The sequence below is a fragment of the Lactuca sativa genome, chromosome 1, assembly GCF_002870075.4.
Source record: "Lactuca sativa cultivar Salinas chromosome 1, Lsat_Salinas_v11, whole genome shotgun sequence".
Classification (NCBI taxonomy): domain Eukaryota; kingdom Viridiplantae; phylum Streptophyta; class Magnoliopsida; order Asterales; family Asteraceae; genus Lactuca; species Lactuca sativa.
Window position 1 is genome coordinate 35,709,555 of NC_056623.2, and position 11,324 is coordinate 35,720,878.

An 11,324-nucleotide genomic window follows, 5' to 3' on the forward strand; every position below is an offset into this window, starting at 1 on the left:
TTGTTAATTTCACATGATTAATATTTCCAAACCAGTCATGTTTAGTCCTGCTCGCTAAAGATCCAATGACATTCTAGATTTCTAGTTTACTAAATTTTGTTCAAAATAAGATATTATATATGATTTACATGTCCACCATAACAAAACTTCTATTACTCTACTTCAACCATTCTTAAGCCGCAAACAATACCCATGATATGAGATTGGGATGACCTGACTAAGGGAAAGTCTTTAACAACAACCATAGTGGTTATGAATGTTGCTTGCCTAAGTTCATGAGACATTGTTTGAACCTCATCAGGAACTGGGTTCAAGATTTAACACTATTTGTCATGCCTTGACAAAACATTGTAGGTTGGGTCTGATGGTTTCCGTTCATAGCAACTACTTTGAACATTGACCGTATATAGTCCCCTTTTAGAGGGACACTTCATATAAAGATCACTGGTAGCATGCACACTTGTATGAACCTATATTTTCTTTGCAACATCAATTGTAACAAAATTATTAACTGAAAATAAACAATTGTTATTTAGCAAAATGCTTCTTACACCATATCCAAGAGCTACAAAACATAGTTGAAAATGCTACATAACATATGCCCTGATATTGGTGAAATTTTCAGGTTAGTTATGTGAATGTTATGGGGAGGTTTATGAAGCTTTTTTTTTTGTGATCACGATCTGGACAACTCATTTTCATATATTATAAAATACAATTACAAAATCTTGGCGGTAAATGATAGAAAAGATGATTGAAAACATAAGAAATGTAATTCACATATTCCGAAATATGTGTCCGGAATGTACAAAGACAGTGTGGAATGCTTAAATATAATCTGGAATGTAAGTCTGACATTGACAACGTTAGTCTAGAATGTATGCTATTAGATTTTGAAATAATTTTACATCAGGTCTAACCAAAATCACACCAACTCCAATTCAACCAAAACTATTCGGGAAATGGACTTAATAAGGTAATTAACTTTTCGGTTTGTTCACATATGGGTAACTATTTTTTTTTTGTACACATCTAGGTAACGAACTTTTTAGAAGTGTTCACATATGGCCATTATGACTGGCTATAGCAGGTTACATCCAGTCATAACAAGTTATAATGGTCATATGTGAACACTTCCAAAAAGTTTGTTACCTAGATATGTACAAAAGAAGATAGTTACCCAGATGTGAACAAACCGAAAAGGTAAGAGTAAAATACACGAATGGTTCCTGTAGTTTGGGTAATTTGTACGTTTGGTCTCTAACTTATTTTTTAACATGGACGATCCCTACTATTTATTTTTCTTGTGCGTTTGGTCTCTGTCCTACCTCAAAAGACTATTATGCCCTTTTTAATTTATTTTTTAATTTTTGTTCTTATTTATGTATTTATTTTTTATATATTAAAAAAAATTAATAGACCTCACAAATCTGCATCTCCTCACCCTAAACCTGAAACCACATTTAAGAAATTTAAGTTGGGTCCCACTAGTCACCATCCCATCTCTCATCATCCTCAACTTTTATTTCCTTTCCATATTTAGTGATATTGACGTCTTCATCATCCCTTATTTTTTCGGTCCTTCAACTTCGACGAACCAACCCCACAACCCACTGTCTCTTCATTGGATTTTCCACCACCACAACCCAATAGAATGGTTATTATGTTGGTTCACCGGAGTTGAATGATCGAAAAAAGAAGAGATAATGAAGACGTTGATATCATTAAAGATGGAAAGGAAAGAGAAGTTGAGGAGGATGACAGATAGAATGGTGACTGGTGGGACCAAACTTAAATTTCTCGCATGTGGTTTCGGGTTTAGTGTGAGGAGATACAAATATGTAGGGTCTACTATTTTTTTAAAATATATAGAAAATAAATACATCAATAAGAAAATTAATTAAAAAATAAATTAAAAAAATGGCACAATAGTCTTTTGAGGTAAGACAATGACCAAACGCACAACAAAAATAAACGGTAAGGATCATCTAAGTTAAAAAATAAGTTAGGGACTAAATGCACAAATTACCCAAACTACATGGACCATTCGTGTAATTTATTCTTACATTTTCGGTTTGTTCATATCTGGGTAACTATCTTATATATCTAGGTAACAAACTTTTTGAAAGTATTCACATATGACCATTACGACCGGTTATGACCGGATGTAACCTGCTATAGACGGTCATAATGGGCATATGTGAACACTTCCAAAAAGTTTGTTATCTAGATATATAAAAAAAAAAATTACCTAGATGTAAAAAAACGAAAAGTTAATTACTTTATCAAGTCCATTTCCCAAACTATTCCGAAATGAAATGTTCAGAAGATAGTGGTTAGTTTTTAAAAAACCGAAAAAACTTAATTATTGTTTTAATGAAACCATTTATATGGGTTTTATGTACTTAATCGTTTTTATCTAGTCCAATAGCATGACAAACAATAAAGGCGTGCTTGTAATACGACGACGTAAAAGGGAAATGACCCTCATGCCACGTCAATCTCCACTGTCGCACGTGAGTTCTCCCTATATTAGATCTAACGGTTATCAAACACACAACACTCTGTGCTTACACTCGAGATTGAAATTTTTGAGTCGGTAAATCAGAGCTTATGGGGAAGGTATTTCTGTTCAATGCATTTGATTGGAAGCTTTCATTTCATTGAACTTCATATTCATGCATTTGAATGCTGTTTGTTTGATTTAGGAAGTACAGAAATCAGAAGTAGAGCCAAAACCGGTCGCCGATGGTAAAGAGGAATCAAAGGAGCCATCTCTACCTCCGCCGATTGTTTTAAGAGTGTTCATGCATTGCGAAGGATGTGCTAGCAAACTCCGGCGATGTCTCAAAGGATTCGAAGGTTTGTTATTTGTATCTGATCTTCGTTTATCTATTTATTTTTAATCTGAAGAAGTGGATTAATAATGTTTAACTGATAATGTGATTCGATCCAATGATATTTCAATTTTCAAAGGCTTGATTGTTTGTTATTATATCTGGCTTTAATTTCTCTACTTCTTGCTGACTTGATAGATTGGATTAATTTTTTGAAAAATAATGTGATCCGATCAGGCGTTGAGGATGTTAAGACGGATTGTAAGACGCAAACGGTAGTAGTGAAGGGAGAGAAAGCAGATCCATTGAAGGTTCTAGAACGGATTCAGAAGAAGAACCACCGGCAAGTTGAGCTTCTCTCTCCGGTACCGAAAGCTCCGGCTGATCAGCCTAAAAAAGTCGACGATAAAGAGGCGTCGAAACCTGAAGAGAAGAAAGAGGAGGTTTGGAAATTAATATATTTGTTCTGATAATCTCAGTTTCACTGAATCCAGTTTATTTGATTAGGGTTTATATATAATATCAAAACACAGGCTCCTCCACAGGTGATTACGGTGGTTTTAAAAGTTCATATGCATTGTGAAGCTTGTGCACAAGAAATCAGAAAACGTATAATGAAGATGAAAGGTAATTTCTTTTTCAAATTCTCAACACAATTTTTGATCAGCTATGAATTCCCCCTTTCCGTAATCTGTAAATCTTTTGAAAAAATATCTTTGATTTGAGCCTTTAATTCACTGAATTTCGTTTGAACTTTAAAGTCCATTACATTAACGTTAGGCTCAATTCGAGTTTGAAATGAATCAAACGTTAACGAGCGGGTCGGACGTTTGGTAAGGTTCGGGTTGGATTGGTTTATCAATGCCTTTTCTCTTTCGGTTAAAGTTTTATTATTAATTGATAAATTAAATGTCATCACAAAAACCAATATACTAGTTGGTATTCGTATGATTCTTTTGATATTTAAAAATTAAATTATATAGGGGTCTTATTGAGAATATAAATATTTGATATGCTAAATATATTAAATATCTACCTATATCCATTTTCACCCACTTTAACCCGTTTATTTTGTAAGCTAAGATTATAAATTTACTCATTTGATATTTGGAGATAGAATAGAGAGTTTGTCAAATTCATATATTTATAGATAAGTGCTCCAAAACTATGCATTTTTACCAAATTTGATTAAGAAAACCATGTGGAGTTGTCTATCTTTTGGCAGAAAAACCCTATATACCCTCATAAAAGTATTTTTAAGAGTTCAAAACTTCAAATAAATCAAAGTGACTCGATAGTGTAAAAAAGGTTTAAAAGTATTAAAGTGTTTATTCACTTATTATGTTTTGACATTGCTAATACTTATTAGTGTTTGGATAGTTCAAATATAAAAGTCCCTAAATACATAAATAATGAGTTTTTCATAAGTTAATTTATCTAAAATAATTTATAACTTATTTAAACTAAATTACCATACCAACCTTATCATAACCCTACATTTTTATATACTAAGATGTATTTTTTTGGACATTTTACGTGAATAAACAAAATTTGTCAAACACAAAGACTTTCTTGGCCAAAATAAAATTACTACAATTTGCTTTTTTATAAAACCATAAGATGTTTATTTTAGCTTATAAGCTAGCTTTTGATAAGTTACTTTTAAAACAGTTTTTGAGAAGCTTAGAGTTTTTTTCAAAAACATTTCAAATATACGCTTAATTATATATAATGCTAGTTTTTAGTTACATATCTAAATTTCCATTTAGTCATTTTACATTTGCAATCTAGTTTATAAAGTATTTTTTATCAAACATTATTAATATATAAACTAACTTTTCATTTGCAATCTAGTTTATAAAGTATTTTTTATCAAACATTATTAATGTATAAACTAACTTTTCAGTTACTCTGCTAAACATGACCTAAAAAACAATGTATTATCTTATTATGTTTTGGTATCGGATAAACTAATTCAAACATTTTTTTAACTTGATTTTAAGACCGAATAATAATAAACATTTTTATAAACAAACATAAATTGTTTCAAATAAACAATCCCAAACACCCTTAAAATACAAAAGATTTTCTAAAAGAAAATCTTAAACTATATTCTTTATTAACCTAATCTTATAACAACCTTTTGATTTTTTTTCCATATTATCTTTTGAAAATGATTTTTACCATCGTAAGACAAAAGGAAAATAATGTTTTTATTTTAACCTAATAATCATTTTCTTGAAAATATTTTGTTAAGCTAATTCATTTTTTTTTTGTGTGTGTGTTTGATGCCACATAATCTAATAATTACTTTTACCAAAAAATAATTATTATTTTCAAAATTCAATCCCAAACCTTAAATTTTAAATATCTATTATTTCTGTACTAATTAACCCATTTTATTATATACTACATAATATCTCCTATTATAATATAAATAATTATTTAAATCTTACTGAACAATATTTCTTTTGAAATATCTTATTAAAAACGATGTACGCTTAAAAACTAAAATTTATTTATGAATACTTAACAAAAGTATTTCAAATAAATAAAGATTATTAGTTAGTTAAATTTTCAGAGAAAGGTTTTTGAAACAGTTAACGTTAGTTTTTGTTAAATGAAATTTGTAGAAAACATGACAAAAAGTCAAAAATAATAAATCTATGATAGAAATTAACCACTGTGAATTCTCTTACGTTTTTCCATTTATTGGCTGTATATCTCCTTTGCAATTCAATAGATCTTTTGTGCAGGGGTGGAAAGTGCAGAAGCCGATCTAAAAAGTTCAGAGGTGGCGGTGAAAGGCGCATTTGAGCCACAGCAACTGGTGGAATACGTTACCAAGAAAGTAGGCAAACAGACTGTGATTGTGATTGTGAAACAAGATCCAAAGCCCAACATACCTGAAGACGACAAAGGTAAAGATGTAAAAGTCAAGAAAAAGGAAAGCGGTGCCGATAAGAAGAAGGAAGAGAAGAAACCGGAAGAAGCCGGCGGCGAAGTAGCGGCGCAACCAAAGGAGGCGGCGAGCGGTGGAGAAGAGACGAAAGTCGTAGATTTGAGAAAGATTGAATTCAATTGTCACCAAACAAACCTTCCGAGATACGTCGTGGAATCGGTGTATGGTTATCCGGCAGCTCCACAGTTGTTCAGTGATGAGAATCCTAATGCGTGTTCTGTTATGTGAAAAGCCTGCTTCATTTCGTATGCTATTATTTTGACCCTTCCTTTCTAATTCTTATTGTACCAATCAAATAAAATTATAATATTTATAATCAAATTGAATTTCTTTTTTCACCTCCTTCTTATGAATCACTCAAATACATCACCCCATTATTTTAAATTTCATTTTTTTTTTTGTTTTTTTAGTAATCGTCAACGTCAAATCTAATTTAATTCTAATCTGTTTTAAAATCCATTTAGAGAAATTAAATATTCTTTTATTTTTATTCCTACAAATTCTTCTATCAAATTAAATAGTGACATGTGTTATATTAGTTTACTAAAATATCATTAAATTTTATTAAATGAACATTAAATGTTATACATGTCAATATTTAATTGGATAGGAGAATTTATACGAAAAAAAATTAAAAAGATATTTAATTTCTCATCCATTTATGTTACAAGCGGGATTTGAATCTCAGATTTAAAAATACAAAAAAAAAAAAAAAATAACATTTAATATTATTAGGCTATAAACCTTTTAATTTCTAATAATATAATAATCAATTAATAATGTTAGGATAGTGTATCGGTGGTGGTAGTTTAATATGTTTGTCAAAATTGTTTGTCGCACATAGAAAAAAAATATTAAAATATTATATGTTTAAAAGACTTGTTATTTTATCTTCTCCTTCTTTTAATAAAAAGAATCCTAAAATGCCCCATGTCATTTGCCACTTGACATTCTTCTAATGCCTAAATTTTTTTCTTCTATTCAATCTCTTATAGAACCCGTTTTAAAATCTTGCATATTAATGAAAAAATATATATTCAAATGTGGATAAATACTATCTTTAATTGAAATTTGAATAAAAACGTGTAATTTAATATAAATTCCAATAAATATGGCCTACATAATCGCCCATATATTGTAACGACCGAAAAATTCCAACCAATTTAAATTTTTCAAAAACAACCCGATTTCATTAAATTATTGCAAAAAGGTTTTCAATACAATTAATTTAGAGTATTCCCAGAATCACATCACAAAACGTAAACATGAGGAGCGGTACGATCACGCCTTTGCCTTGCCACGGTCTCCTGAAGAACCTGAAAAACATTAAACCACGACTGTAAGCCCGAAAGCTTAGTGATATATCCCCAAAATACCAACCACATATACCATACACGCATAACATGTCATATCATATCCGATCACAGAACAGCCATGCAATTCGGGTCTACTGTGTGACTGGTCCGCCGCACCAGCCAACAGTCCACCTGGTCCACCCTCCGAGTCTAGCCATATACATCGAGTCTGCAGTGTGATCGGTCCGCCCGCACCGGGCCTTCAATCCACCTGGTTCACTCTCTGAGTCTACAGTATGACTGGTCCGCCCGCACCGGGCCTTCAGTCGGCCTGGGCCACTCTCCGAGCCTCGGCACGTCTGGTCCGCCCTCTTGGGGCCTACAGCCTATCTGGACCGCTCGCTGGGCCTTCGGGACAACCGGTCCGCCCTGGGTATCTTGGCCTACAGCACAAAGCAGACCCGCCTCAACCCAACCCCAGTCCAACAACCATGCACATAAACATACAATCATATAACAATTCACAGTCAACAAGCCGATCTAACAGATCACATAACATATCATCATCATAACCAGGATACCGACCTAACCGGTCACTAGCATAGCATCACCCTACCTAACAGGATACCAACCTTAACCAGGTTTTTAACATATACCATCCTAGCTACCAGGATGCAAGCATAACAAATCCATAACATGACAACAAATACCCGGATCTCAATCCGATAAAGGGCCGGCCTTGGTGCCTTAGACCCTGTTGATATAGTGAGGATAACTCACCTCGCAACTGCCGACTGAGCAGATAAACCCAAGCTGCTCCGACCACTGATATGATCTCCACCACCGGCCAACCACCAAAACACTAAACTCAAAACAATATCCAACAATTACCAAAATGCCCCCGGAAGATAACCAAACCACCCTTGGTCAAAGACAAATCAAAGTCAACCCCTGACTGACTCTACTCGCCGAGTCAACCCGATGACTCGCCAAGTCCCCATGCTCAGAATTTCCCCCATTCCGCGACTCAACTCGCCGAGTCACCCCGAGACTCGTCGAGTCCAACAACTCTGGGTCCTTCCACACTCGACTCACCGAGTCATCCCTTGACTCACTAATACACAACTTACCCTGAAGAAGGATTAGGACCTCACGACCAGACTCGCTGAGTCCAAGAACAGACTCACCGAGTCTAAGGCTATCTTCAACCTACTCGTCGAGTTGTTCTTCCAACTCGCCGAGTTCCAGTCCATCTTCAAGCAACTCGCCGAGTACACCTTTGTGACTTGCCAAGTGCCTCTAGATCTCATCCCATATAGAAGCTTTCCAGGCCATGCAATTGATCCAAAACGTAGATCTACCCTCCTACAACCCATCCATCACGTAAAGTGGCAAACTTTACGTGAATCCAAAGAGATCTAGGCATTTTACACTCTAGGGCTATGGTTTGGGACAAGATGGCTTCACCAAACACTCAAGAACAGGGACTTTAATGCACTCTAGACCTTCTCCATTCTAGATCTGAGGTAGCAACCTCAGATCTATCCTTCAAACTCAAAATACCACAAGCTAAACCTCCCACACATCCCAAAAATGATGAATCTAGATGAATAGCAGCCCAAGAACGAGATAATACCTCAAAAGGAAGCCCCAACAACAAGGAAATCCGAATCTTAGCAAAGCCCCTTGCTCCAAGCCTCCTAACTTTCCAAGATCTCCTCCAAAATCTCTTCTCCAAGGCTCAAATGCACTCAAATCCTTCACAAATCGTGTTTCTAGGGTTTTCTGGACTTCAAGGGAGGGTAAGGAGGCTGGGGGGAGGGTATAATGTCCTTTATATAGGGCTTATCCTCCGAAATTAGGGTTTTCTCCACTTAGCACCAACTCGCCAAGTCCAGCCGCCGACTCGCCGAGTTGGCCACTTAACACGCGACCAAAGTCGCGACCCTACTCACCGAGTCCACTCGTGGACTCGCCGAGTTGTCCTTTCCCAATTACACTTTTAGCCCTTCAACTTTACTCTTGATATTCCGGGATGTTACATATATCATATGTTTAAAAGACTTGGTATTTTATCTTTTCCTTCTTTTAATAAAAAGAATCCTAAAATGTCACATGTTATTTGCCACGTGGCATTCTTCTAATGCCTAAATTCTTTTCTTCTATTCTATCTCTTATAGAACCCGTTTAAAAATCTTGCATATTAATGAAAAAATATATATTCAAATGTGGATAAATGCTATCTTTAATTGAAATTCCTGAAAGGAAAATTGGCAAAAATTTTGCACCTTAATCTGTAACGACCCGTTCCCGGTATGTTAATTCATTGGTAATTGTTGTGAGTTTTGCAAGAGGGACTCGGCGAGTTCATAGCCTGACTCGCCGAGTAGGGTCGCGGCTGCGAGCACGCGTGAGCCGGGGACTCGGCGAGTCCATATCCTGGACTCGGCGAGTCCATCCGTCCGGGTGAAACCCTAAATCCCCGGGTTGCCCACTATTTAAACCACCTTATAGCCCCATTCTCGCCTCCCTCACCCTGAGAACACTGTGAGAAAGAACCCTAATCCACCCTTGTGTGAGCTAAGTGTTTTGTGCCATTTTGTGAAGGTGTGAAGAAGGAGAAGAAGAAAGAAGCAAGGAGAAGAGTTGGAGTGCAAAGATCCAAGGGCAAATCTGAGTTATTTGAGGTATTTTCGGAGTTCCCTCTTGTTATATGCTTTAAACTTCCATTAGGGCTCTCCTAAGAGCTAGTTGATGCTTGTTCCAAGCCTTATGTTTGCATGAATGCCTTAATAAGTCGAGATATCTTTAGATCTGAATGATGGGGTGTTGTAGAGCCCAGATCTACTGTCTTTTTGGAGTTACTTTGCATATTAATCATAGATCTACCCATTTTATGCATCCTTTAGCCTTATTTCCCTTATTCATGAGGTTGTGCACGTAAAGTTGGAAACTTTACGTGGTAAATCAGCTTAATGGACTCAGATCTATCAATTGTATGTGTTGGATTCAAACAAAATCGAGTAAAAATCAGTTGCATGGCGGCAACTCGGCGAGTCGGGAAGAACGACTCGGCGAGTTGGGTCGCGAGTTCCCGAGTCCTTCATTTTGGTCAGTGTCGAGTGAATCCAGTGGGTTAGAGAGCGGACTCAGCGAGTTGAGGGTAGACTCAGTGATGGAGGGACTCGGCGAGTTGTTCATACAACTCGGCGAGTCCAAGACAATCTTCTTAGGATCATGAACAACTCGTCGAGTTTGTTCATACGGCTCGGCGAGTCGGATGAAGATTGTCTGAGTTCTTGGATCAAGAGGGTACTCGTCGAGTCGATGCCTCACTCGACGAGTAGCAGCGTGTAGAACTGAGAAGTGAGAGTAGGACTTGGCGAGTTGGGTGACCCAACTCAGCGAGTCAGCCCAAAGAGAGTTGACTTTGATATGGGGTAAAAGAGTCATTTTACCCAGTGCAGTGTTTAGTATTTGATTAAGTATGTTTATGGTCTTGTAGCCGGGGAGATACCGGAGCAACAGCAGTTAGCCCTCAGAGCTATTCACTCAGCAGCCAGTTCACGAGGTGAGTCTCCCTTCAGTAGGATCGGGTCTACGACCACAATGCCGGCCCGTGCAGTTATCAGTAGTCTGGTCTTTAGTTTGATGTAGTTGCTAGCTGGCTTGACGTCTTTGTGATTCAAGCGTATTTGTGTTATGTGTTCCGGACTTCGGTCCGATGCAGTCAGTTCCGGACTTCGGTCCGATGCAGTTAGTTCCGGACTTCGGTCCGATGCAGTCAGTTCCGGACTTCGGTCCGATGCAGTTAGTTCCGGACTTTGGTCCGATGCAGGGGACAAGGTCCCGGTCAGTTTCGGACTTCGGTCCGATGCAGCTAGTTCCAGACCTCGGTCTGATGCAGTGGTCCAGGCCCAGTATGTGATTTATATGTATTGTATGGTATGTGGTAGTTTGGGGGAGCTCACTAAGCTTCGTGCTTACAGTTTCAGTTTTGTTTCAGGTACTTCCGCTTGTAGAGAGAGGAGCTCGGGATGATGGCATCGCACACACCACAGCTTCAGCTTTTATCCTGAGAGTTGATTAGTTCTTAATTTTTACATACGGATATGATACAGTTTTCCGCATAGTGTTTTTATTATGATTTTGAGATACATCATGTATGGTTTATGATATGACACTCAGATTATGGTTTTTGGTTATGTTGAAAAACGAAATTTTTGGGTC

General features: G+C 36.4%; 1 protein-coding gene across 1 annotated transcript; it reads left to right on the plus strand.

Annotated features, from left to right (window-relative positions):
* Positions 1-2,522: 2,522 nt before the first annotated feature.
* LOC111920173 (heavy metal-associated isoprenylated plant protein 7) lies at positions 2,523-6,148 on the plus strand. The gene is made up of 5 exons (XM_023915771.3): positions 2,523-2,622; positions 2,709-2,862; positions 3,075-3,280; positions 3,371-3,464; positions 5,594-6,148. The coding sequence occupies exons 1-5, from the start codon at positions 2,614-2,616 to the stop codon at positions 6,025-6,027; spliced, it is 897 nt and encodes a 298-aa protein (XP_023771539.1). The 5' UTR covers positions 2,523-2,613; the 3' UTR covers positions 6,028-6,148.
* Positions 6,149-11,324: the final 5,176 nt, after the last annotated feature.